Below are 22,499 nucleotides of genomic sequence, written 5' to 3'. Positions count from 1 at the left end.
TTTGATGTTGAGCTTCAGACCATATTTTGCGCTCTCCTCTTTCACCCTCATTAAAAGGTTCTTTAATTCCTCCTCACTTTCTGCCATCAAAGTTGTGTCATCTGCATATCTGAGGTTGTTGATATTTCTTCCGGCAATCTTAATTCCTGCTTGGGATTCATCTAGTCCAGCCTTTCGCATGATGAATTCTGCATATAAGTTAAATAAGCAGGGAGACAATATACAACCTTGTCGTACTCCTTTCCCAATTTTGAACCAATCAGTTGTTCCATATCCAGTTCTAACTGTAGCTTCTTGTCCCACATAGAGATTTCTTAGGAGACAGATGAGGTGATCAGGCACTCCCATTTCTTTAAGAACTTGCCATAGTTTGCTGTGGTTGACACAGTCAAAGGCTTTTGCATAGTCAATGAAGCAGAAGTAGACGTTTTTCTGGAACTCTCTAGCTTTCTCCATAATCCAGCGCATGTTTGCTATTTGGTCTCTGGTTCCTCTGCCCTTTCGAAATCCAGCTTGCACTTCTGGGAGTTCTCGGTCCACATACTGCCTAAGCCTGCCTTGTAGAATTTTAAGCATAACCTTGCTAGCGTGTGAAATGAGCGCAATTGTGCGGTAGTTGGAGCATTCTTTGGCACTGCCCTTCTTTGGAATTGGGATGTAGACTGATCTTCTCCAATCCTCTGGCCATTGCTGAGTTTTCCAAACTTGCTGGCATATTGGGTGTAGCACCTTAACAGCATCATCTTTTAAAATTTTAAATAGTTCAGCTGGAATATCATCACTTCCACTGGCTTTGTTATTAGCAGTGCTTTCTAAGGCCCATTTGACTTCACTCTCCAAGATGTCTGGCTCAAGGTCAGCAACCACACTACCTGGGGTGTACGAGACCTCCATATCTTTCTGGTATAATTCCTCTGTGTATTCTTGCCACCTCTTCTTGATGTCTTCTGCTTCTGTTAGGTCCTTACCACTTTTGTCCTTGATTATGGTAATCTTTGTACGAAATGTTCCTTTCATATCTCCAATTTTCTTGAACAGATCTCTGGTTTTCCCCATTCTATTGTTTTCCTCTATTTCTTTGCATTGCTCATTTAAGAAGACCCTCTTATCTCTCCTTGCTGTTTTTTGGAAATCTGCATTCAGTTTCCTGTATCTTTCCCTATCTCCCTTGCATTTTGCTTGCCTCCTCTCCTCCGCTATTCGTAAGGCCTCGTTGGACAGCCATTTTGCCTTCTTGCATTTCCTTTTCCTTGGGATGGTTTTCGTTGCTGCCTCCTGTATAATGTTACGAGCCTCCATCCATAGTTCTTCAGGCACCCTGTCCACCAAATCTAAATCCTTAAACCTGTTCCTCACTTCCACTGTGTATTCATAAGGGATTTGATTCAGATTGTATCTTACTGGCCCAGTGGTTTTTCCTACTTTCTTCAGTTTAAGCTGGAATTTTGCTATAAGAAGCTGATGATCTGAGTTACAGTCAGCTCCAGGTCTTGTTTTTGCTGACTGTATAGAGCTTCTCCATCTTTGGCTGCAGAGAATATAATCAATCTGATTTCGATGCTGCCCATTTGGTGATATCCATGTGTAGAGTCGTCTCTTGTGTTGTTGGAAGAGAGTGTTTGTGATGACCAGCTTGTTCTCTTGACAGAACTCTATTAGCCTTTGCCCTGCTTCATTTTGAACTCCAAGGCCAAACTTGCCAGTTGTTCCTTTTATCTCTTGATTCCCTACTTTAGCATTCCAATCCCCTGTAATGAGAAGAACATCCTTCTTTGGTGTCATTTCTAGAAGGTGTTGTAGGTCTTCATAGAATTGGTCAATTTCACTTTCTTCAGCACCGGTAGTTGGTGCATAAACTTGGATTACTGTGATGTTAAAAGGTCTGCCTTGGATTCGTATCGAGATCATTCTGTCATTTTTGAGATTGCATCCCATTACAGCTTTTGCCACTCTTTTGTTGACTATGAGGGCCACTCCATTTCTTCTACAGGATTCTTGCCCACAGTAGTAGATATGATAGTCACCCGAACTGAATTCACCCATTCCCTTCCATTTTAGTTCACTGATGCCCAGGATGTCGATATTTATTCTTGTCATCTCATTTTTGACCACATCCAGCTTACCTCTATTCATGGTTCTTACATTCCAGGTTCCTATGCAATATTTTTCTTTACAGCATCGGACTTTCCTTTCGCTTCGCCAAGACATTAGGAAGGAGCAAATCTGCCCATTTTTGATTTCCGCCATTTTCTGTCAGACCCAGGAAGTCACCGAATTAAAGCTTTCACCGTAATGCAGGACCTTGCAAACACAACTAGGGGTGGGAGATACAGTCAGTTTAGGTTTCTCTCAGTTTCTCAAATTTTCCAATCTGGAGTTGAGTTCTGCACATCAGTCAGCATTTTTTTTTAAAGTCCTCATGAAAATTCACCAGTATTTCAGTGTGAATTTCTCCTGCTTTGCACATTTTTGTATCCGATTTTTCCAAATTCACTTTTTTTTTTTGGCAAAACAATTTCTCCACATACAATACATTTGTGCATGCTACTTTCACAAATATATACCCATTTTCATGCACACTTTCCTCTAATGTTTGCGTATTCGTACAGGTTAGCCGAAGGGAGGATTGCATTGCAAAATTCAGAGAAGTGCAAAGTTTGAAGGATGGCTGTGTTCCAGTGAAATTGTTACAGAAAGTGCAGATTCGATAAGTGTGCATTTAAAGGGGAACTGAGCTGAATATCTCCCCCCTCCCTAAAACAGACTGGCATTTTGTTTTAATGCTGTAACAAAAACAACAGCTGAGATGATCAAATCTGCAGGGCAATGTTTAATTTTTCTCGGTTCCAATCTCCCGACATCTGAAGGAAGAAAGGGAAACGCATTTGGGCGACCCAAAGCGAAACCTCATCCTCTTTCCCACGTGTGTCCCATGCGGAATCCTGAAAGCAGCGCCGAAAATGTTAAAACTCAACGCTGGAATTTTATTGGCTGGAAGCCATGCCCAGCTCTGGTTTCCAAGCTGAAGAATCTATTCAATACCTTCCATTAAGATCAAATGGGCGAAAATGTTTTGGTTTGGGGAAATGCTTTAGTTGTGTCTAGAGGCTTAGGTAGCTCCACTTCCAAATTTTGAAGCCCCCCCAATGTGTTCTTAATCTCCAGCTGTTTCTGGACTACCATTCCCATCATCAGGATCAGGTTTAAGGTGCTGGTTTTGACCTTTAAAGCCCTATGCGGCTTGGGACCCTCGTACCTACGGGACCGCCTCTCCTGGTATGCCCCGCGGACAAACAACAATGTTCTGGAGATCCCGAGCCATAAGGTGGCTAGATTGGCCTCAACTAGGGCCAGGGCCTTTTCAGTATTGGCACCAACTTGGTGGAACGCTCTTTCACAGAAGACCAGGGCCCTGCGGGATTTGTCATCTTTCCGCAGGGCCTGCAAGACAGAGCTGTTCCGCCTGGCCTTTGGGTTGGACTTAGTCTGACCCCTGTGTTTTCCTCCCTCATGGCTTGGATTTATGGACTACTTAAAATCAGGCTGCATTTTAAACTTAAATTTTAAATTTTAATACTGTATTTTAATTAATTGCTTTTCATGTTTTATTGTAATTTTATTGGTGTGAGCCGCCCTGAGCCCGGTTTTGACTGGGGAGGGCGGGGTACAAATAAAAATTTATTATTATTATTATCCCTGACCGCTGGCCCTGCTAGCTAGGGATGATGGGAGTTGTAGTCTAAAAACAGCTGGAGGCCCAAGTTTGGGAAACACTGATGTAAAAAGAGGCCCTACTGGATCTGGCCATTGGCTCCTGTAGCCCAGCACCCTGTTCTCATAGTAACAACAACAACAACAACAACAACAACAACAACAAGAATAACATTATTTATACCCAGCCCATCCCCAGCCACTCTGGGCAGCTTCCAGCAAAATGTTAAAATACAATAATTCATCTAATACAAAAACTTCCCTAAACAAGGCTGCCTTCAGATGTCGTCTTAAAGTCAGATATCTTCTAAAAGTCATAGTGGTCAAACAGATGCCCCAATGGGAAGACAAGTACTGAGAGCAACAGCCGCGCTTTTCCTCCTTGTGCAATTCCAGGCACTGGCATTCAGAGGCTAATGCTGGCTTTCCTCAGATGCTTAGACCAGGGGTCCCCAGACTACGGCCCGTGGGCCAGATGCGGCCCAATTGGCCTCCCAATCTAGCCCGCGACGACCCCCGCCGCCCGCTGCCGCCCGCTCTTACGCCACACAGCGTGGCGGCGCACTTCCAGATCGGAAAAAAAGCGCCGAAAATCGTTTGTGCGCATGCGTATGGGCCTCTCCCGACCCAGAAGAGGTCATTTCCGGTGCACCTCCAGGTCGGGGGAGGCCCATACGCATGCGCACAAACGATTTTCGGTGATTTTTTCCCGACCTGGAAGCGCCACCGCGCCAGTAAGTGTGTGTGCGCATGCGCACGGGCGCGCACTCCCCTGCCCTCCGGGCGATCGGCACGGCGGGCACCGGCCCAAAGCCGGGTAAGTCTGGGGACCCCTGGCTTAGACCCTTGAGAGCAGGAGGTGAAGGTGGCACACTGAACGCACAAGAACCTGCCTGACAAAAGTCAAGAGGGCTGATCCACCACCAAGTCCAGTGTGGCCTACCCCATCCGAGATCCTAGACCAGGGCTGGTCCCTCCAGATGCTGCTGAACTACAGTTCCCACCAGTCCCTCAGCAAACAGGGCCAAACCGTAGATAGGAAGCTGCTCCTCACAGAGCTATGATTCCCAGAGTTCCCTGTGAAGAGGGGTTGGCTGTTAGACCACTCTGGGAACTGTGAGGGGAACAACAACTCTCAGCATCCTTGACAGACCATAGCTCCCAGAATTCTTTGGGGGAAGCCATGACTGTTTAAAGCAGCATCACAGCGCTCTAAACACATGATGTGACTGTGGACAGTCGGTTGATGCAATAATAGTGCAACAGTGGTGGATTTATACTGGACTGTGCACACATTGTTCTGTTACGTTATTTGCTCTTTGGTCTCACTATTGCCGCCTGGAGGAAGGCTCTTGCACTATACAGTGGTACCTCGACTTATGAAGACGATCCGTTCCGCGGCCGTCTTCGTAAGTCGAGGTTTTCGGATGTCGAAGCACCGCTACGGCGCATGTGCCGGGCGCGTGCGGCAAAAAGGACTTCTGGGAGTTGTCCACTTCGGACGTCGAAACCTTCGGAAGTCGAAGCATTCGGATGTCGAAGTATGACTGTATATGTGGGTTCCACTATCCAAATACAAAAATTCACTAATCCAAACATGAGGAATTAGGACCCAAATCTTGCTACACACACACACACACACACACACTGCAGATTCAGATATCCAAACAGCTGGACCTGCTTGTAGTATACAGTGGTACCTCTGGTTACAGACACTTCAGGTTACAGACGCTTCAGGTTACAGACTCCGCAAACCCAGAAATAGTACCTCGGGTTAAGAACTTTGCTTCAGGATGAGAACAGAAATCGTGTGGCGGCAGCGGGAGGCCCCATTAGCTAAAGTGGTACCTCAGGTTAAGAACGGTTTCAGGTTAAGAACGGACCTCCAGAACGAATTAAGTTCTTAACCCGAGGTACCACTGTACTGTAAACAAACAAGCAGCCTTAAACAAGCCTTTTTTGTGTTTTGCTGGTCTTTGGCAGACATTTCACCAGAAACCCTGGTGGGAAGGATGGAGGGGGGTCAAACAACTAAAGGAGCATTTTTCCCCTCCTTGTTTGCCTTTTGCAAGGTTTCAGAAGGTTTTTCTGGGTTGTTGTTGTTTGTCAGTTTGAAGGTCAAAATTCTACAGTTGGAATGCATTAGAACTTTCCTCATAGGAATCTGTGGAAATTGTTGGCTTATTTTGTGAACACTGGCAAGCTATTTCCTGAGAATGCCTTGTGTTTGAATATCGAGACTTGCACTTATAATGCCAAAACTGGGGGGGAAACCAAGGAACCTGGAGCACAGAATCTTGGGGTGGAAGGTACCCTAAAGGTAAAGGTACCCCTGACTGTTAGGTCCAATCACGGACGACTCTGGGGTTGCACACTCATCTTGCTCCAAAGGCCGAGGGAGTCGGCATTTGTCCACAGACAGTTTTTCCGGGCCATGTGGCCAGCATGCCTAAGTCGCTTCTGGCGAAACCAGAGCAGCACACAGAAACGCCATTTACCTTCCCGCCAGAGCGGTACCTATTTATCTACTTGCACTTTGAGGTGCTTTCGAATTGCTAGGTGGGCAGGAGCAGGGACTGAGCAACAGGCGCTCACCCCGTCACGGGGATTTGAACCACCAACCTTCTGATCGGCAAGCCCTAGGCTCTGTGGTTTAGACCACAGTGCCACCTGCGTCCCTAGGGAAGGTACCCTAAGGCTCAGCATTTCCAATCCCCAGAAATGAGGGAATCACAGCTAAAGAATCATTGACAGAGGGCCATCCAATCTCTGTTTAAAAAACTCAAATGAGGCAATATAAATTTTTTACAGGATCTCAACAGGAAGCTACGGGACATGCATAATTAGAAACAAAGTGGCATGTGTTCCCCAAAATTTTGCAGGCACAAACAGTATTCAAAGTGGGGTCATAATAAACCTCCCCACAAATAATAGTAATAGTAATAGTAATAATAATAATAATAATAATAATAATAATAATAATAATGAATGCACAATAAAAAGAACACCTGGATAGGCCCATAGAACCAAAATACCAACTGATCTTAGTTTAGGGTTCAAGGCAGTTCCTCTTTAAGGTTCAGCCAATATCTGTCCACCTGTAACTTACGAGGTTTCTGAGTTAACAATGGCCTGGTGGAGGGGGGGGGCAATCTCTGTCATATGATAAGAGGAAAAGCCTCTTGAGTCCAAGGAGGGGATGTTTGGACCTCATTAAAAATCCCTGACAAGAGAACCGGCTGGCAAATTCCAAGCTGTTCCCCCCACCCTACCCCCAGCATGCCCCCTTGGGAAGGATTGAATCCGCAAAGCTGGAGGAAAATGAACAGCTGAGATTCGTCCTCGTAGAAATCAGTCATGGCCTTTGCTTTTCACATTAATGAGTTGGCTAAATTGGTCTGGTGTCTGCCCCCAAAACTGCATGGACCTTTCTCAAAACAATCTGGAGAGCTTTCTGCAGAAGGCGACGTTTGTGTGTGGGCAGGGGGAGTTGATTCAAAAGTTGGCAACGGTTGATCAATGCACCCTCTACGGGGGTGTGCAGGATCCCAATGGAGTCTTGAAAACCTTCTTACAAGGCTTTAGCCCTCATGCTTCTCAACATTATTCTGAAACCACAGCTCTGCCAAAATAAAAAAACCACCTTAATTGTGCTTGACCTTGACATTTTTCACAGCAGATTAATAACTATGCAATTAAATGATGACATGTCTTCTCAGAGATCCCCCCTGGTTGCTCATTCAAGGTGTTACTATATCACACCCTTAAAAAGCTTGGGATCAGTTTACCCCATAATATGCCCACTTGACTGCTTTCATCTGTTATATGTGCCACGTAATAATCATTCTGCACTTGTGGAGTTTTAGTGGAGCAGTACCTACATACACTTTGGAACTCTCTGCCTCTTGACGCCAAGCAGGCTTCTTCACTGTATTCTACTTCTTTCCCCACCCATTGGGCAACCTGGCTTCCAGTCCTCACTTCGCTATCACCCTCACCAGCCCCACAAACATGAAAATAAGAAGGATGGATGTGCAACTTACATACTTAAGACAACTCACACAGGCCTAGTTCACAGGCAACCATGGGTTGGGCATTACATTGAGAAGGATTGGCTCGTGCGCTCAGTTGCCTCCCCGATTCCGTGGTTGGTGGCAAGCCACAGTTTGCCATGAGATCCTGAGCTGACAAACTATGGCTTGCACTTATCAAATGCGCCCTAATAGTAAATTACAATCTGTAGCTAATTTAAAGTCTCTTTGGAGGGCAGGTGTAACTCACAGGCTGAAATCAAAATAGGTATCTTGGTTTTGGTATTAAAAAAAAAAAGGTAAAGGACCCTGGACAGTTAAGTCCAGTCAAGGTGACTATGGGGTTGCAGTGCTCATCTCGCTTTCAGGCCGAGGGAGCCGGCATTTGTCCACAGACAGCTTTCCAAGTCATGTGGCCAGCAGGCCTAAACCGCTTCTGGTGCAACAAAATACAGTGACAGAAACCAGAGCTCATGGAAACACAATTTACCTTCCCTTCCCGCCACAGCAGTACCTATTTATCTACTTGCACTGGCGTGCTTTCGAACTGGTAGGTTGGCAGGAGCTGGGAGATAGAGCAATGGGAGCTCACCCCATCACAGGAATTCAAACCGCTGACCTTCCGATCGGCAAGCCCAAGAGGCTCAGTGGTTTAGACCACAGCGCCACCCGCATCTTGCTTTAATAAGCCGTGATACCAACAAACCTGGAAGCCGAAGTGCAGTGATATGGAAATGCCAAAGAAAACCAGGACGGAAACTGTTGCCTCCTTACATCCTAACCTATGTAACCTCATAGGAACTCAATGCACCTCTGGCCGGCACCCTAGGTGTTATTTTTCCGTAGGCACAAGACCAAGTATGCAGCCTTGTCTCCTGCCCCTGTGGCTCTTGGGAGCTACACCTTTTCCAAGCAAATATGCTAAGCATCCTGACGATTGCGCTCCATGGCCACTTTCCCTTCCGTAGCGGCAGTTCCAAACACGGCCGAGCATTACGCCAAGTACACCTGGAGTCATCTTAAGACATATGGCTCCTAAATCAAGGGTTGGGATTGGAGCCATTCCAGGCGTTTGAGGCAAATCAGATAAGCCGCTCGGGGAAGAGAGCAGAGCTTGACGCGGGAAACACCCTCAGATATGCAGAACGAACCTTTCCTTAACTTTTTTTTTTTTATATGCATCACAACTGTCAGGCGACACACCTTGACAAGGCAGATGGAAAGATACCTTCCGATCTGGCTTTGTTATTCCCCCCCTCCGGAATCTCCTCCCCACTCTCACCTACAAGCAGGTAGCAATAGCTCAACTGGTTAAGAGCATGCCAGGAGTGGAAAATCTGATCCCCATCTGGGAGAGCTGCATATTCCTGCATTGCTTTCCTGAATACAACATGGTTTTTTTTATCTTGATTGTTGCTCCGTTTCATTACTTTTGTACTATATCAATCTTTAAAGTTGTGAATTGCTCAGGTGCTGTGGTTAATTGGGCTGCATATGACGGTGCCAACCAAAACAACCAATCTCCCCATAAGCATAGTATACATTAAGAGCTGTTGACAGTGGAACAGACTCCCACAAGAAGTGGCGCTCTCCTTCCTTGGATGTTTTTAAGCAGAGGTTGGATGGACAACTGTTGTGGTATGATCAAGCTGAGATTCCTGCATTGGAGGGGGTTGGACTAGATGACTATTGGGGCACCTTCTCACTCTACAATTCTATGATTTTGAATCAGGAAAAAGGCAAGCCTACAATAGGTCTCCCTGACATCTACGCAGGAAGATTTATGTGTAATAGTGCATCTAGTCATGTAAGTGAACACCTGCAGTTTGAAGAGCTACGAGTCAGATACAAGCTGTGAGTCATTTTGGACTCATAGCTGTCCATGGAGGTGCAGGTCAATTCTGTATCCAGGGCAGCTATTTATCAGCTCCATCTGGTACGCAGGCTGAGACCCTACCTGCCCGCAGACTGTCTCGCCAGAGTGGTGCATGCTCTAGTTATCTCTCGCTTGGACTACTGCAATGTGCTCTACGTGGGGCTACCTTTGAAGGTGACCCAGAAAGTACAACTAACCCAGAATGCGGCACCTAGACTGTAGCTCAGTGTCGTTGCGTGACAGATAGCACAATTTCTACTAGGGCAACTGCTGCATTGGGTTCCTCTGCAACACAGTATTAAATCTCACTCTCGTGCTAGCAGACAGAGAAGATTGGATGCAACCCTCCGTACAGTCATACCTCGGTTTAAGTACGCCTCGGTTTGAGTATTTTCAGTTTAAGTACTCCGCGGACCTGTCTGGAACGGATTAATCCACTTTCCATTACTTTCAATGGGAAAGTTCGCTTCAGGTTAAGTACGCTTTAGGTTAAGTACGGACTTCCGGAACCAATTACAGTGGGACATCAACTTACAAATTTAATCCGTTCCGAATGCACACTCATAGGTTGAAAACTTCGTAAGTTGAGTTTCCCATAGGAAAAGCCGTTTCCCATAGGAATGCATTGGAAACGGAAAAATTCATAAGGCGAGGAAACCGCATCTAAAAATTCGTAAGTCGAGGAAACCGCATCTAGCCGCGAACGGGTTTTCTGTTCGGATGTCGAAAAAAGCGTAAGCACGTGGCCACTTTTTCCACTCGTAAGTCGAAAACTTCGGATGTCGAGTACTTCGTAAGTCGAGGTCCCACTGTACACTCATACCTTGGGTTGAGTACGCTTCAGGTTGAGTACTCCAAGAAATCGTCTGGAACGGATTAATCCACTTTCCATTACTTTGAATGGGAAAGTCCGCTTCAGGTTAAGTACGCTTCAGGTTAAGTACAGACTTCCAGAACCAATTGTGTTTGTAAACAGAGGTACCACTGTACAGTGGTGCCTCGCTTAACGAAATTTCCGCTTAACGAAAGGTTTTTTCTAGTGGATGTTGCCTCGCTAGACGAATTCATTTTACGAAAAATTCGTCTAGCGAATCACGGTTTCCCATAGGAATGCATTGAAATTCAATTAATGCGTTCCTATGGGCAAAAAAAATTCAAAAAAATTTCAATGCAATCCTATGGGATTCGCTAGACGAATTTTTCGTTATAAGAAAAGACCCGTGGAACGAATTAAATTCGTCTAGCGAGGCACCACTGTATATGGAACACTGCTGGGAACCGAGAGGTGTTTGCGATCACTCTTGCATCCCTATCGCTTCCCATGCACTTTCCTTCCCCCAACATTCCCTGTGCTGCATTTTAAAAAAAATCACGAGTGGGAACAAAAGGAAAAGGAGCTGCCAGAGGTATTTCAAAACGCAGTTTCTTTTTACCTACTGCCCACATCACTGTGTCAAATTCGTCCGACTTTTCTTTGCCAGAATCGAGGTATTTCCACGTCACGCGCAGCCGGCCGTTCTCCGCCTTCTTCACTTTCGTTGGGCTACATTTCTTCAGGAATCTCGTCCCGTGGCCTTCCATGTGATCTGCTACAAGAGTAGCCATTTGCTACAAAGGTGATGAGAAAAACGAATAAGCAAACTGCATTTATTTTTAATTTTTATATTTCATTTACTTGCTACAGGGCATGTGGCCTGAAGGACGTTGCCAGAAGGCAGTGTGGTCCTCAGTCTGAAAGAGGGTTTCCATTCCTGTGGCATATGAGAAGTACCGGTAACCACCGCCTCACAACAGAAATAAATACCGTAGTGCTATTGGCTGGCGGTGGGAATGGCTAAATCTATCAATTTTGGTTTCTCTCAGTTTCTCATTTCCCCAATCTTAAGTTTAGTTATCAGTTTGCTTTTCTAAAGCCCTCATGAAAATTCATCAGCATATTATTATTATGATTATTAAAATTTGTAAGGTAAAGGTAAAGGGACCCCTGACCATTAGGTCCAGTCATGACCGACTCTGGGGTTGCGCACTCTTCTCGCATTATTGGCCGAGAGAGACGGCGTATAGCTTCCAGGTCATGTGGCCAGCATGACAAAGCCGCTTCTGGCAAACCAGAGCAGCTCATGGAAACGCCGTTTACCTTCCCGCTGTAGCGGTTCCTATTTATCTACTTGCATTTTGACGTGCTTTCGAACTGCTAGGTTGGCAGGAGCTGGGACCAAGCAACGGGAGCTCACCCCGTCACAGGGATTCGAACCACCGACCTTCTGATCAGCAAGCCCTAGGCTCAGTGGTTTAACCCACAGCGCCACCTGGGTCCCAGGATGTATACCATCCTTAATCTGAAGATCACAGGGTGGTTCATAAAATAAAAATACAAAACAAGAACACAATACACAATAAAAATAAGAACAAAAATAATAACAAACCAATAACCCCCTTCCCACGAGCATATTTTAAAAGACATAGAATGTTAATCAGCCAAAGGCCTGGTCAAAAAGAAACATTTTTGGCTACTGCCTAAAGATATTTAACAAGGACACCAGGCGAGCCTTCCTGGAGGAAAACATTCCACAAATTCGATTCCAGTGTGATTTTCTCCCACTATACTTTTTCGCAAAGCAATTTCTCCCGACGTAGTGCATTTTTGCACGTTACTTTCATAAACATATGCATATCTATGCACAAGTTATCCCGGTATAATGCACACATTGCTTGAGAACTGCATTGCAAAATTCAGAGAAGTGTGAATTTCAAAAGATGGAAGTGTTTCAATTTGCGAATTGCTTTGGAGTGTGCAAATCTGGAAGGTTCACTTTTAAATAGGAAGTGAATTGAGTTTGTCCCCACAACCCAAGCCTGGGATTAGCAGAAAGCTGATTCCAGTGCCCAAACTGCCTGGGCACCCAAAAGAAACAGGTTGTTTGAACCCTGTACTTCAGTGGTGGCCAAACTTGGCCCTCCAGCTGTTTCGTGACTACAATCCCCACCATCCCTGGCCACTGGTCCTGTTAGCTAGGGATGATGGGAGTTGTAGTCCAAAAACAGCTGGTGGGCCAAGTTTGGCCACTACTGCTGTACTTCATACCTAGCCCCAACAACACAAAGGCTTTTACCCCCTCCCCACAGCACCTGTCAGATGCCTCGTCAATACAGGCGACTCGTTATGGTATCCTGGAGGGCTCGTTTTACAGATGGAAACGATGCCTTTGCAGAAGACATCTCCAAATGTTTGAACCAATGCCATGCCGCTGTCAGGCTCTAAACGCTCCTACTGACAACTTTGTTCAAAAAAGATGCCACAGCTGTTGATGGCAATAAGTCAAAACTGTCACCCGTCAAAGGATGAGTCTGGTAGTCGTGTAAAGGAAAGATCACAAAACGCCCACACAGGAGAATTTAAGTGCTGGTGTTTGGCTTTTTTTAAATAACTAAAAAAAATATACATTTTACACTCATGCTCTCAGTTGCAACTGGCAAAAAGGGGGGGGAGAGGTCTGTTCTCTTCTGAAACTTGATACTCCCGTGTTTCTCTGTGCCGACTTGAGCCCCCGCCTATTTCGTCTCAGCTGACACCTCACCTCAATCTGAAACGCAGGCCGACTTTTTCCCCTTTCCAAGGTGGGATCTAATCCTAATCAATTAATTAATGAGGAGGCATGAGTCAACCCAACAATACTTCCCTAAAGCAGAAAAGACTGAACGAATTCAGAATTAAAGCCCGAGCTTTTTACAGTGGGCTGGGCCCATGGGCCGGATGCGGCGCAATCGCTTTCTTGATCAGGCCCATGGACGGTCCAGGAATCAGTGTGTTTTTACATGAGTATAATGTGTCCTTGCATTTAAAATGCATCTCTAGGGTATTTGTGGGGCATAGGAATTTGCTCATTCTCTGCCCCCCCCTCCCCATATAGTCTGGCCCACCACATGGTCTGAGGGACAGTGGACCGGCCCACGGCCGAAAAAGGTTGCTGACCCCTGGGCTGGGTGATACCAGATTTCCAGCATTGCGATGTATCACCAGCTAAACATCGCAATATAGTGATACGTTGCAATGTTGAAAAGGAAGGCCACTGGCCCCGTGAGCCGCCTGGGTGAAACCGCCACAGCTCCCTCCACCACCAGCACTCAGCGGGAGGAGGCAGCTGGAGTAAGGTAAGGCATAGGCAAGTCTCCCCTGCAATACGGCTCTGGGCGCCATCGCTCTCTGGCCTTCAAACCAGTCCTGGGCGATGTGGAAAACTGTGGACCATGGGTTGCATGTGCCCCCCTGCCCGACCTTTGTGGTCCTTGAAGATGGGATGGCACAGAGGGTGAAAGGTGCGGGTGAGAGAGAGATGGATGGGGTTGCACAGAAAAGGAAGGATGAGATGTGAAATGCAAAGGGGAAGAGGTATACAATTCTGAAATGTTGTAAACTCTGCCCAGTTTAGATTTTGTCTCTGCTGGTTGCAAACCTGCATTGACTTTTATCCCAGGGCTCAATGGCTCTTCATAGAAAAAAAGAGGTTCATCACCCGTGTTTTCAGGCAAAAAGTCTCAGGTCTAATGTCTGGAATAGCCAGTTTCTGAAGGAGAAGGAGAAGGAGAAGGAGAAGGAGAAGGAGAAGGAGAAGGAGAAGGAGAAGGAGAAGGAGAAGGAGAAGGAGAAGGAGAAGAAGAAGAAGAAGAAGAAGAAGAAGAAGAAGAAGAAGAAGAAGAAGAAGAAGAAGAAGAAGAAGAAGCAGCAGCAGCAGCAGCAGCAGCAGCAGCAGCAGCAGCGGCTATGTTTTAACTCCATCATCGGAAATAGCACACCTCTGAATGCCAGTCAGTGAGAATCACAACTGGGGGGGGGCACTCTTGTGTTCAAGTACTTCTTGCAGGCTCTCTGTGGACATCTGGTTGGCCACTGTGAGAACAGGATGCTGGACTAGGTGGGCTTTGGTTTAACCCAGCAAGGCTCACTTAACACTCTTAAGAGCTTTGGGGGGGGGGGGCTTGAGAAAGATTGCTGCCCAAGGATGGTGATCTGTCCAGAGTGACAGCACTGGGCTTGATGAACCATGAATAGGGATGCGGTCTAAACCACTGAGCCTCTTGGGCTTGCCGATCAGAAGGTTGGTGGTTCGAATCCCCACGACGGAGTGAGCTGCCGTTCCTCTGTCCCAGCTCCTGCCAACCCAGCAGTTTGAAAGCATGCCAGTGCAAGTAGATAAATAGGTACTGCTGCGGGGGAAGGTCAACGGCGTTTCTGTGCACTCTGGTTCCCGTCACAGTGTTCTGTTGCGCCAGAAGCAGTTTAGTCCTGCTGGCCACATGACCCGGAAAGCTGTCTGTGGACAAACACCGGCTCCCTCAGCCTGAAAGCGAGATGAGCACCACAACCTCATAGTCGCCTTTGACTGGACTTAACCGTCCAGGGGTCCTTTACCTTTTTACCTTTACCCGAGGAACCGTGAGCAGGAGACCTCTTCTGATATCTGATAGCCAAGCCCCACACTGTGTAGACTCAGGCAGAAAACAGCAAAGGAGCTTGGAAACAAACCACCTGCCAGTAAAACCTAGAAGACAGAGTCAGGCGCCCGAAAAACAGCAAACAACTTTACCTGGTCAAATCCTCGGAGTGGGATGCTCCTCATCATAACTGTGGCATTCAGTCCGAGGCCAGTGAGAAAGCCAGCACACTCGAGGGAAACATCTGGAGGGTTGCGGGTCAAGGAAAACAGCTCGAGTATTTTGAGAGGACAAATGGACAAGAACAGGAAGACGTGAGGCAGCCATGTTTTGTCTTTTGGTCCTGCCCAGTGCGATGCTTCTCAAGCACCTATCATCCAGCTGGTTGTTGGGTGTCTGAGAACCGCAGGGCAAAGGACCAGGCAAAGCACCAAGCACAGGGCTGGCAAAGCTTCTTTCTGTGGAGCAGAGGTCGCCGTGGTGTATGTACTCATAATAATAATTTTATTATTTATACCTTCCCCATCTGGCTGGGTTTCGCCAGGCACTCTGGGCGGCTTCCAACAGATATAAAAACACAATAAAACATCAAACATTAAAAGCTTCCCTAAACAGGGCTGCCTTCAGATGTCTTTTAAAAGTCAGATACAGTGGTACCTCTACTTACGAATTTAATGCGTTCCGAACGCACATTTGTAAGTAGAAAAAATTTGTAAGTCGAATCCCATAAGAATGCATTGGGAGAAAAAATTCATAAGTAGAAAAAAATCCTATCTAAAAATTCGTAAGTAGAAGAAATCCTATCTAAACCGCATCCAAGATGGCGGACGGAGCTCAATTCGTAAGTAGAAACATTCGTAAGTACAGTGGTGCCTCGCTAGACGAAATTAATTCGTTCCACGGGTCTTTTCTTATAGCGAAAAATTCGTCTAGCGAATCCCATAGGAATGCATTGAATTTTTTTTGAATTTTTTTTTTGCCCATAGGAACGCATTAATTGAATTTCAATGCATTCCTATGGGAAACCGCGATTTGCTAGATGAATTTTTCGTAAAACGCATTCGTCTAGCGAGGCAACCTCCACTCGAAAAATCATTTCGTTAAGCAGGGCATTCTTTAAGCGAGGCACCCCTGTAGAGTTATTCGTAAGTAGAGGTACCACTGTAGTTGTTTATTTCCTTGACATCTGAAGGCCGGGCGCCACTACTGAGAAGGCCCTCTGCCCGGTTTGCTGTAACCTCACTTCTCACAGTGAGGGAACTGCCAGAAGGCCCTCGGCGCTGGACCTCAATGTCTGGGCTGAATGATAAGGGTTGAGACACTCTTTCGGGTATACTGGGCCGAGGCCATTTAGGGCTTTAAAGGTCAGCACCAACACTTTGAATTGTGCTTGGAAACATATTGGAAGCCAGTGTAGATCCTTTAGGGCTGGGGTTATGTGGTCCCAGTGGCCACTCCCAGTCACCAGTCTCAGTTGCACAGTTAACCCATCGGGGTTGAACTCACCACCCAACAGCCAATGGGCACTGGGGCCATGAAAGTAATGACCCTCCAGGGTTCCTAATCCTGGAGGAGCCCCAGAAGCAACCTTAGCCCACATGGCTTTAAAATGTTGGGTCTAGTAGACCCGATTTGTTGTCTGTAGTTCAAAAACCCCAAAGTTTGAGAGTCAGTAGCACACATGTTGTAAAGGCGTGGTGATCTGTCGTGGAACAAACTCAATGAACAAGATAAAAGTGGTTAACCAGACTATGGTTGCTGTCTGCTAAGGGGCCCCCGTGACAATTAAACCATGGATTTATTTTAACCATGGATTTCAACACTTGAGACTATTGAACCTTCACAGGAAACGCAAATCTGTCACGTGATATAATAAATCATTACAGCGTTTACAAAAGATACAGCTGGCTCCGACAACCAACCTGTTCAATGCGAAGCAGGGGAAGAAAAGAGAAGTGGAATGAGATGGGGCATATTGCTGTAGCCAAAACAAATTATTTTCTGGAGCACAGTGTGGCACGATTACAGGTAAATAGCACAGAAAGACACGGGTGGGCAGGGATAGAGAAAAAACAGCTTTTCAAAATCGAAACATATACACAGAGCTTAACAACTGGAGTGCCCGTTTTGAAAAGTTAAAACAGCTGGAAATTACATGACACTCCCAAAGTACCTCCAGTGATCGAAAAACGTTTAGGCTGCAAACCCCAAAAAGCACTTTGTGGGAAATTATAGCTGCATTGAACACAGTGGGACTACCTTCTGAGCAAATATGCACAGAATTGCACGGCCAGGCTGCAATCCTAAACACGCCTAGAGCCCCTTCAGTCTAGCGATGCTTTTTTTGTTGTAGTTGTATTTTGCAATAGGCAATCAACAGCACTGACGTTCTATGTGAGAAAGTGATTCAGACGAGATTTCTCGGCAACGTGGGTTCAAAAGAAATCCCTGAAAGCAAATGCCCAGGTGAGCGTAGGGAGGGTCCACTCCCATCTGTGTGAGACAAGGGTTAAGATCTACCTCTACCTTAACCCTTGTTAAGACATCACCCGATCAGGGCCGGATTAAGGTATGATGAGGCCCTAAGCTACTGAAGGTTATAGGTCCAGCTGACCTTTGTCAACAACAAATTGCCGCTGTTTTTTGTGTGTTGAATATATGCTACATGGTAATTTATGGACCTAATAAGTATCTAAAGCCATTTACACATTAAAAAAATGTATTTTATCCAAGTAATTGTTGAAATTAAAGGAATTAAAGAACCTTTTAATGAGGGTGAAAGAGGAGAGCGCAAAATATGGTCTGAAGCTCAACATCAAAAAAACCAAGATCATAGCCACTGGTCCCATCATCTCCTGGCAAATAGAAGGGGAAGAAATGGAGGCAGTGAGAGATTTTACTTTCTTGGGCTCCTTGATCACTGCAGATGGTGACAGCAGTCACGAAATTAAAAGATGCCTGCTTCTTGGGAGAAAAGCAATGACAAACCTAGACAGCATCTTAAAAAGCAGAGACATCACCTTGCCGACAAAGGTCCGTATAGTTAAAGCTATGGTTTTCCCAGTAGTGATGTATGGAAGTGAGAGTTGGACCATAAAGAAGGCTGATCGCCGAAGAATTGATGCTTTTGAATTATGGTGCTGGAGGAGACTCTTGAGAGTCCCATGGACTGCAAGAAGATCAAACCTATCCATTCTTAAGGAAATCAGCCCTGAGTGCTCACTGGAAGGACAGATCCTGAAGCTGAGGCTCCAATACTTGGATCCTGAAGCTGAGGCCACCTCATGAGAAGAGAAGACTCCCTGGAAAAGACCCTGATGTTGGGAAAGATTGAGGGCACTAGGAGAAGGGGACGACAGAGGACGAGATGGTTGGACAGTGTTCTCGAAGCTACCAACATGAGTTTGACCAAACTGCGGGAGGCAGTGCAAGACAGGAGTGCCTGGTGTGCTATGGGTCCATGGGGTCACGAAGAGTCGGACACGACTAAACAACAACAACAATTGTTGAAAAGTCCATGCAGAATGCAAAATCTATGCAGAATGTAGGCACCCTATATACAGAAATGAGCAAACCAGTGATATTTTAGAGAGCTGGCTAGCAGGCGGGGCCCATTACTTCATCATAGGAGCCTACACAACACAGAACACTCTTGCTGTATGTAGGTTTTATTTTATTTGTTTTTTATCTTATATTTTGGAAATGTACATCCAGGTTTTTTTCTCCTTTAATTTTTTTTTGCCCCCCCCCCAAGAGAGTGGGGCCCTAAGCTATAGCTTGTTTATCTTATACATAAATCCGGCACTGCACCCGATTAAAGGGATCTTAAGTCGATTGTTAAAACCATTAGACAATCATGGCTGCAACATTACAGACACTGAACTGGGATGAAAGGGCCACTGAACTTCATGGGACTTGGTCCAAGGACAGAGATAATGGAGCTACACTGTTAAACTGTACAAGATTTGCACAGGGAGGGCAGGAGCGGATTGGCACTCCAACACATTCCAAGCCATGTCAGTTTGGACTGGCCAGGGCAGAAAGTAGGATGGAGTGGGGGGCAGTTTTTGTGTGTGTTCCTTTTCAATATGTGTGTGCATATCTGATAACAGGCACATATGGTCTCTTACAATGGTTTGACTCAGTGTAACGCAGTTTCCTATCTTTCTTCTATGTTCCTTCTTAACCAATTCATCCAATCAGACGAAGGTTGTTGTTGTTGTTGTTTAGTCGTGTCCGACTCTTCGTGACCCCATGGACCAGAGGACGCCAGGCACTCCTGTCTTGCACTGCCTCCCGCAGTTTGGTCAAACTCAGGTTCGTAGCTTCGAGAACACTGCCCAACCATTTCGTCCTCTGTCGTCCCCTTCTCCTAGTGCCCTCCATCTTTCCCAACATCAGGGTCTTTTCCAAGGATTCTTCTCTTCTCATGAGGTGGCCAAAGTATTGGAGCTTCAGCTTCACAATCCGTCCTTCCAGTGAGCACTCAGGGCTGATTTCTTTCAGAATGGATAGGTTTGATCTTCTTGCAGTCCATGGGACTCTCAAGAGTCTCCTCCAGCACCATAATTCAAAAGCATCAATTCTTCAGCGATCAGCCTTCTTTATGGTCCAGCTCTCACTTCCATACATCACTACTGGGAAAACCGCTGCTGTACCCAAGAATCCTTTCTGCCCCCTCAATCGAAGGGGAAATAACACAGTTTGCCGACCAGGTTTCCTCACATTTCTTAACAGAAAAAATCCAAACCCTTTCACTACAAAAACCATTTAAAAAAATGATGGAGGGGAAGACAGTGGTTTTGGGTTTTTTGGTTGTGATGGAGGAGGGGGGCTCTTTATGAAAAAACTGAGCTGTTTGCGAAAAGGCTGCCCCGACGGCAGGAAAGAGGAAAACCCAAGGAAAGGAGGAGGGGAAAATTAATGGGGATAATCTGCGGGCAGATTTTAACTCGGGGAGAGAGGTAGGGATGGAAAGAATGTGCAAATATTGTACATTAAGACAGCAACTCCTCAGCAAGGCAAACTAACCTGTGGGTGGCCCTGCACATTGGCCCTTTCAAAAGGATAAGGCAATGCTAGAGCAGATAATAGCCATGTCAGAGCTAATCCCCAAGAGGTACTAATAATATAATTCCACCTCAGAAAAAAAGCAGGCTCTTCAAATAATGCCGTGGGTGCCCCGCCGAGAGTCACCCACCCTCCGCCCCGCCACGAGGGGTGGAGTGACAGGAATGTGCCTAGAGATATTATCTTACGGCTCCCGCACAGACAGGGCGGGCTTGCAACTGTCCGGCTCTCGTAAACCACGATTCGGCTTCTGAGAATAGATGGGGCTCAGGAGGATCAGACCTGAGATTTGGCTTCTACAATGGAGACAAGACAAGAGTGTGGCACTTTGCGGATGTTCAGGCGCTCTTAAAATGGTATTCCTGGGGGTGGGGTGGGGGGCTAACAGATGAGCAAGGAAAGTGGGACCCTGCGAGCCCTTCTCACTGCCCCTGAACGCATAGCTAAAACCAATCTCATTTGGTCACCTAATATGGATCGCCTACGTGAATTTGTATTCTTAAATCGGGATTGACAGAATGCTTTTACTGTTAACATCTGCTGATGATGTTTCTTCCCCCATTACAAGAGCATATCTTCCTATATACATAAAAACGTAAGGCTGTCGCCACGCTTCAGTTTGCGTGACTGCCAACAGGCCTGCGAAGGGCGGGTCTGTGAGGTGTAAAAGGAAGGGGGGTTGGTTAGCTGTGCAGGAAGGGCGGTTGGCAAAGGAACAAGTGGTGTTGGCGAGTGGAGCAAGCAGGGGCGGCAGTCAACGAATCAAAATGAAGAAGCGTGATGCTTTTTCTGCTCTCCCGCAAGTCACGAACTTCAAACGTTACTTAATGTTAAGGGTGTGCCCGTTTGCACGTGGGGAACGGGGCAGATTTTTAGCCATGTAAAGGAGAGCCTGCTGGAACAGGCCAAAGGCCCATCTAGTGCAGCACCCTGTTCTCATAAGCAGCCAACCAGATGCAAGCAGGATTTGAGCACAAGAGTCCTTTCCACCCCTTGCAGTATTCAGACACACTGCTGCCTCCCACTGTAGAGGCAGAGCAAAGCCTTTGTCACATAATCTTTAGGCGCCAGGCATAAACATTCCTCTTTCCCAGGCCTTTGGCTCATTAAATCATCAATAGACTTTAAAACTGTGTTGGGGGGTGTTGTTGCTGTTTTTGTTTGTTATTATGATATGCATTTTTACGTTTTTCTATTGCAAATTGCCCTGTGGTCTTGGGATAAAGGGAGGTATAGAAATTTAATCCTATATAATAAAGTCCCTGTGTCTCTGCGTCCAGAATTCCCTGTGTCCCTGGGTTTACGCTAATGCGCATGTGCCCCACAGACACAGGGACTGGACGAAGACTGGACTGGCCATGCGCGCTCTCTCCCCCCCTCACCCCTCTGCCTCCCGTTCCCCTGCGGTGGCGGACCAAGATGATGGCATCGATGCCGCCATCTTAGTCCGCCTCCGCCTCCTCCTGACAACCCTACCTGGCCCGTGGGAGGAGCGGCGGGGCCGCGGCCTTCCCTCCCTCTCTGCGCTCGGCCGCGGGACACGATGGGAGAGCGCTTTGTTTAACTGCGTTCCTGGCGCGCCCCGCGACCGAGCACAAAAGGGAGGGAAGGCCACGGCCCCGTCGCACCTCTGGCGCCCGTTTTCTTAACGGGCTGAATGAGACTAGTAAATAATAACAACAATAGCAGCCATAGTCGTCACCCCCCCCCCCGGTGAATTTGTCTAATCCTCTTTTTAAAGCCATCCCAGTGGGTGGGCATCACTGCCTCCTGTGGGAGTGAGTTCCGCAGTTAAACTATGCGCTTCATGAGGGAGTCGCTCCTTTTCCCTACCCTGAATCCTCCAACGGTTCCACAAGTTCCAGTGTTAGGAGTGAGGGAGGCAAACTTTTTTCTCTGTCCACTTTCTGAGCACCACACGTAATTTTAAAAAAATTCTGTCTCGCCGCCTGTTACTCACTTTTTCTCTAAACTACAGGTAAAGGGACCCCTGACCATTAGGTCCAGTCGTGACCAACTCTGGGGTTGCGGCGCTCATCCAAATGCTGCAACCTTTCCTCACAGGTCAGTTTGGCTGCCCTTTTCCGAACATCTTCCAACTCTGCAATATCCCTTTTGAGGCGAGGTGGCCAGAACTCCAAATCCAGTCGCACTACGGATCTGAATCGTGGCCTTATGATGCCAGTACAGTGGAACCTCGGTTTACTACTACCTCCGTTTATGAACACCTCTGTTTACGAATGCCGCAGACGCGGAAGTGTTTACATCTGGGTTCCGCGGCGTCAGATGCGCAGACACGATCTGCGCAGCTCGCGCATGTGCAGAAGCGTGCCTTCGGCGAACGAATACCTCGGCGAGCGAACGCCTCCACGGAGCAG

At 46.7% G+C, this 22,499-nt stretch overlaps 1 protein-coding gene across 1 annotated transcript in view; it reads right to left on the bottom strand.

Annotated features, from left to right (window-relative positions):
- The window catches only part of TXNRD2 (thioredoxin reductase 2), a 69,961-nt gene that overhangs the window by 24,391 nt on the left and 23,071 nt on the right, over positions 1–22,499 (bottom strand). Inside the window, exons 9-11 of the mRNA XM_035098261.2 lie at positions 16,954–16,973; positions 15,204–15,295; positions 11,052–11,226 (exon numbers count right to left, since the gene is read on the bottom strand). Of these exons, the coding sequence (XP_034954152.1) occupies positions 11,052–11,226; positions 15,204–15,295; positions 16,954–16,973 (287 nt within the window). The remainder of the gene's footprint in view (positions 1–11,051; positions 11,227–15,203; positions 15,296–16,953; positions 16,974–22,499) is intronic.

The sequence above is a fragment of the Zootoca vivipara genome, chromosome 17 (assembly GCF_963506605.1).
Source record: "Zootoca vivipara chromosome 17, rZooViv1.1, whole genome shotgun sequence".
Lineage (NCBI taxonomy): Eukaryota > Metazoa > Chordata > Lepidosauria > Squamata > Lacertidae > Zootoca > Zootoca vivipara.
Note: the sequence above shows the minus strand (reverse complement) of the source record. Positions and strands in the feature narration are given on the sequence as shown.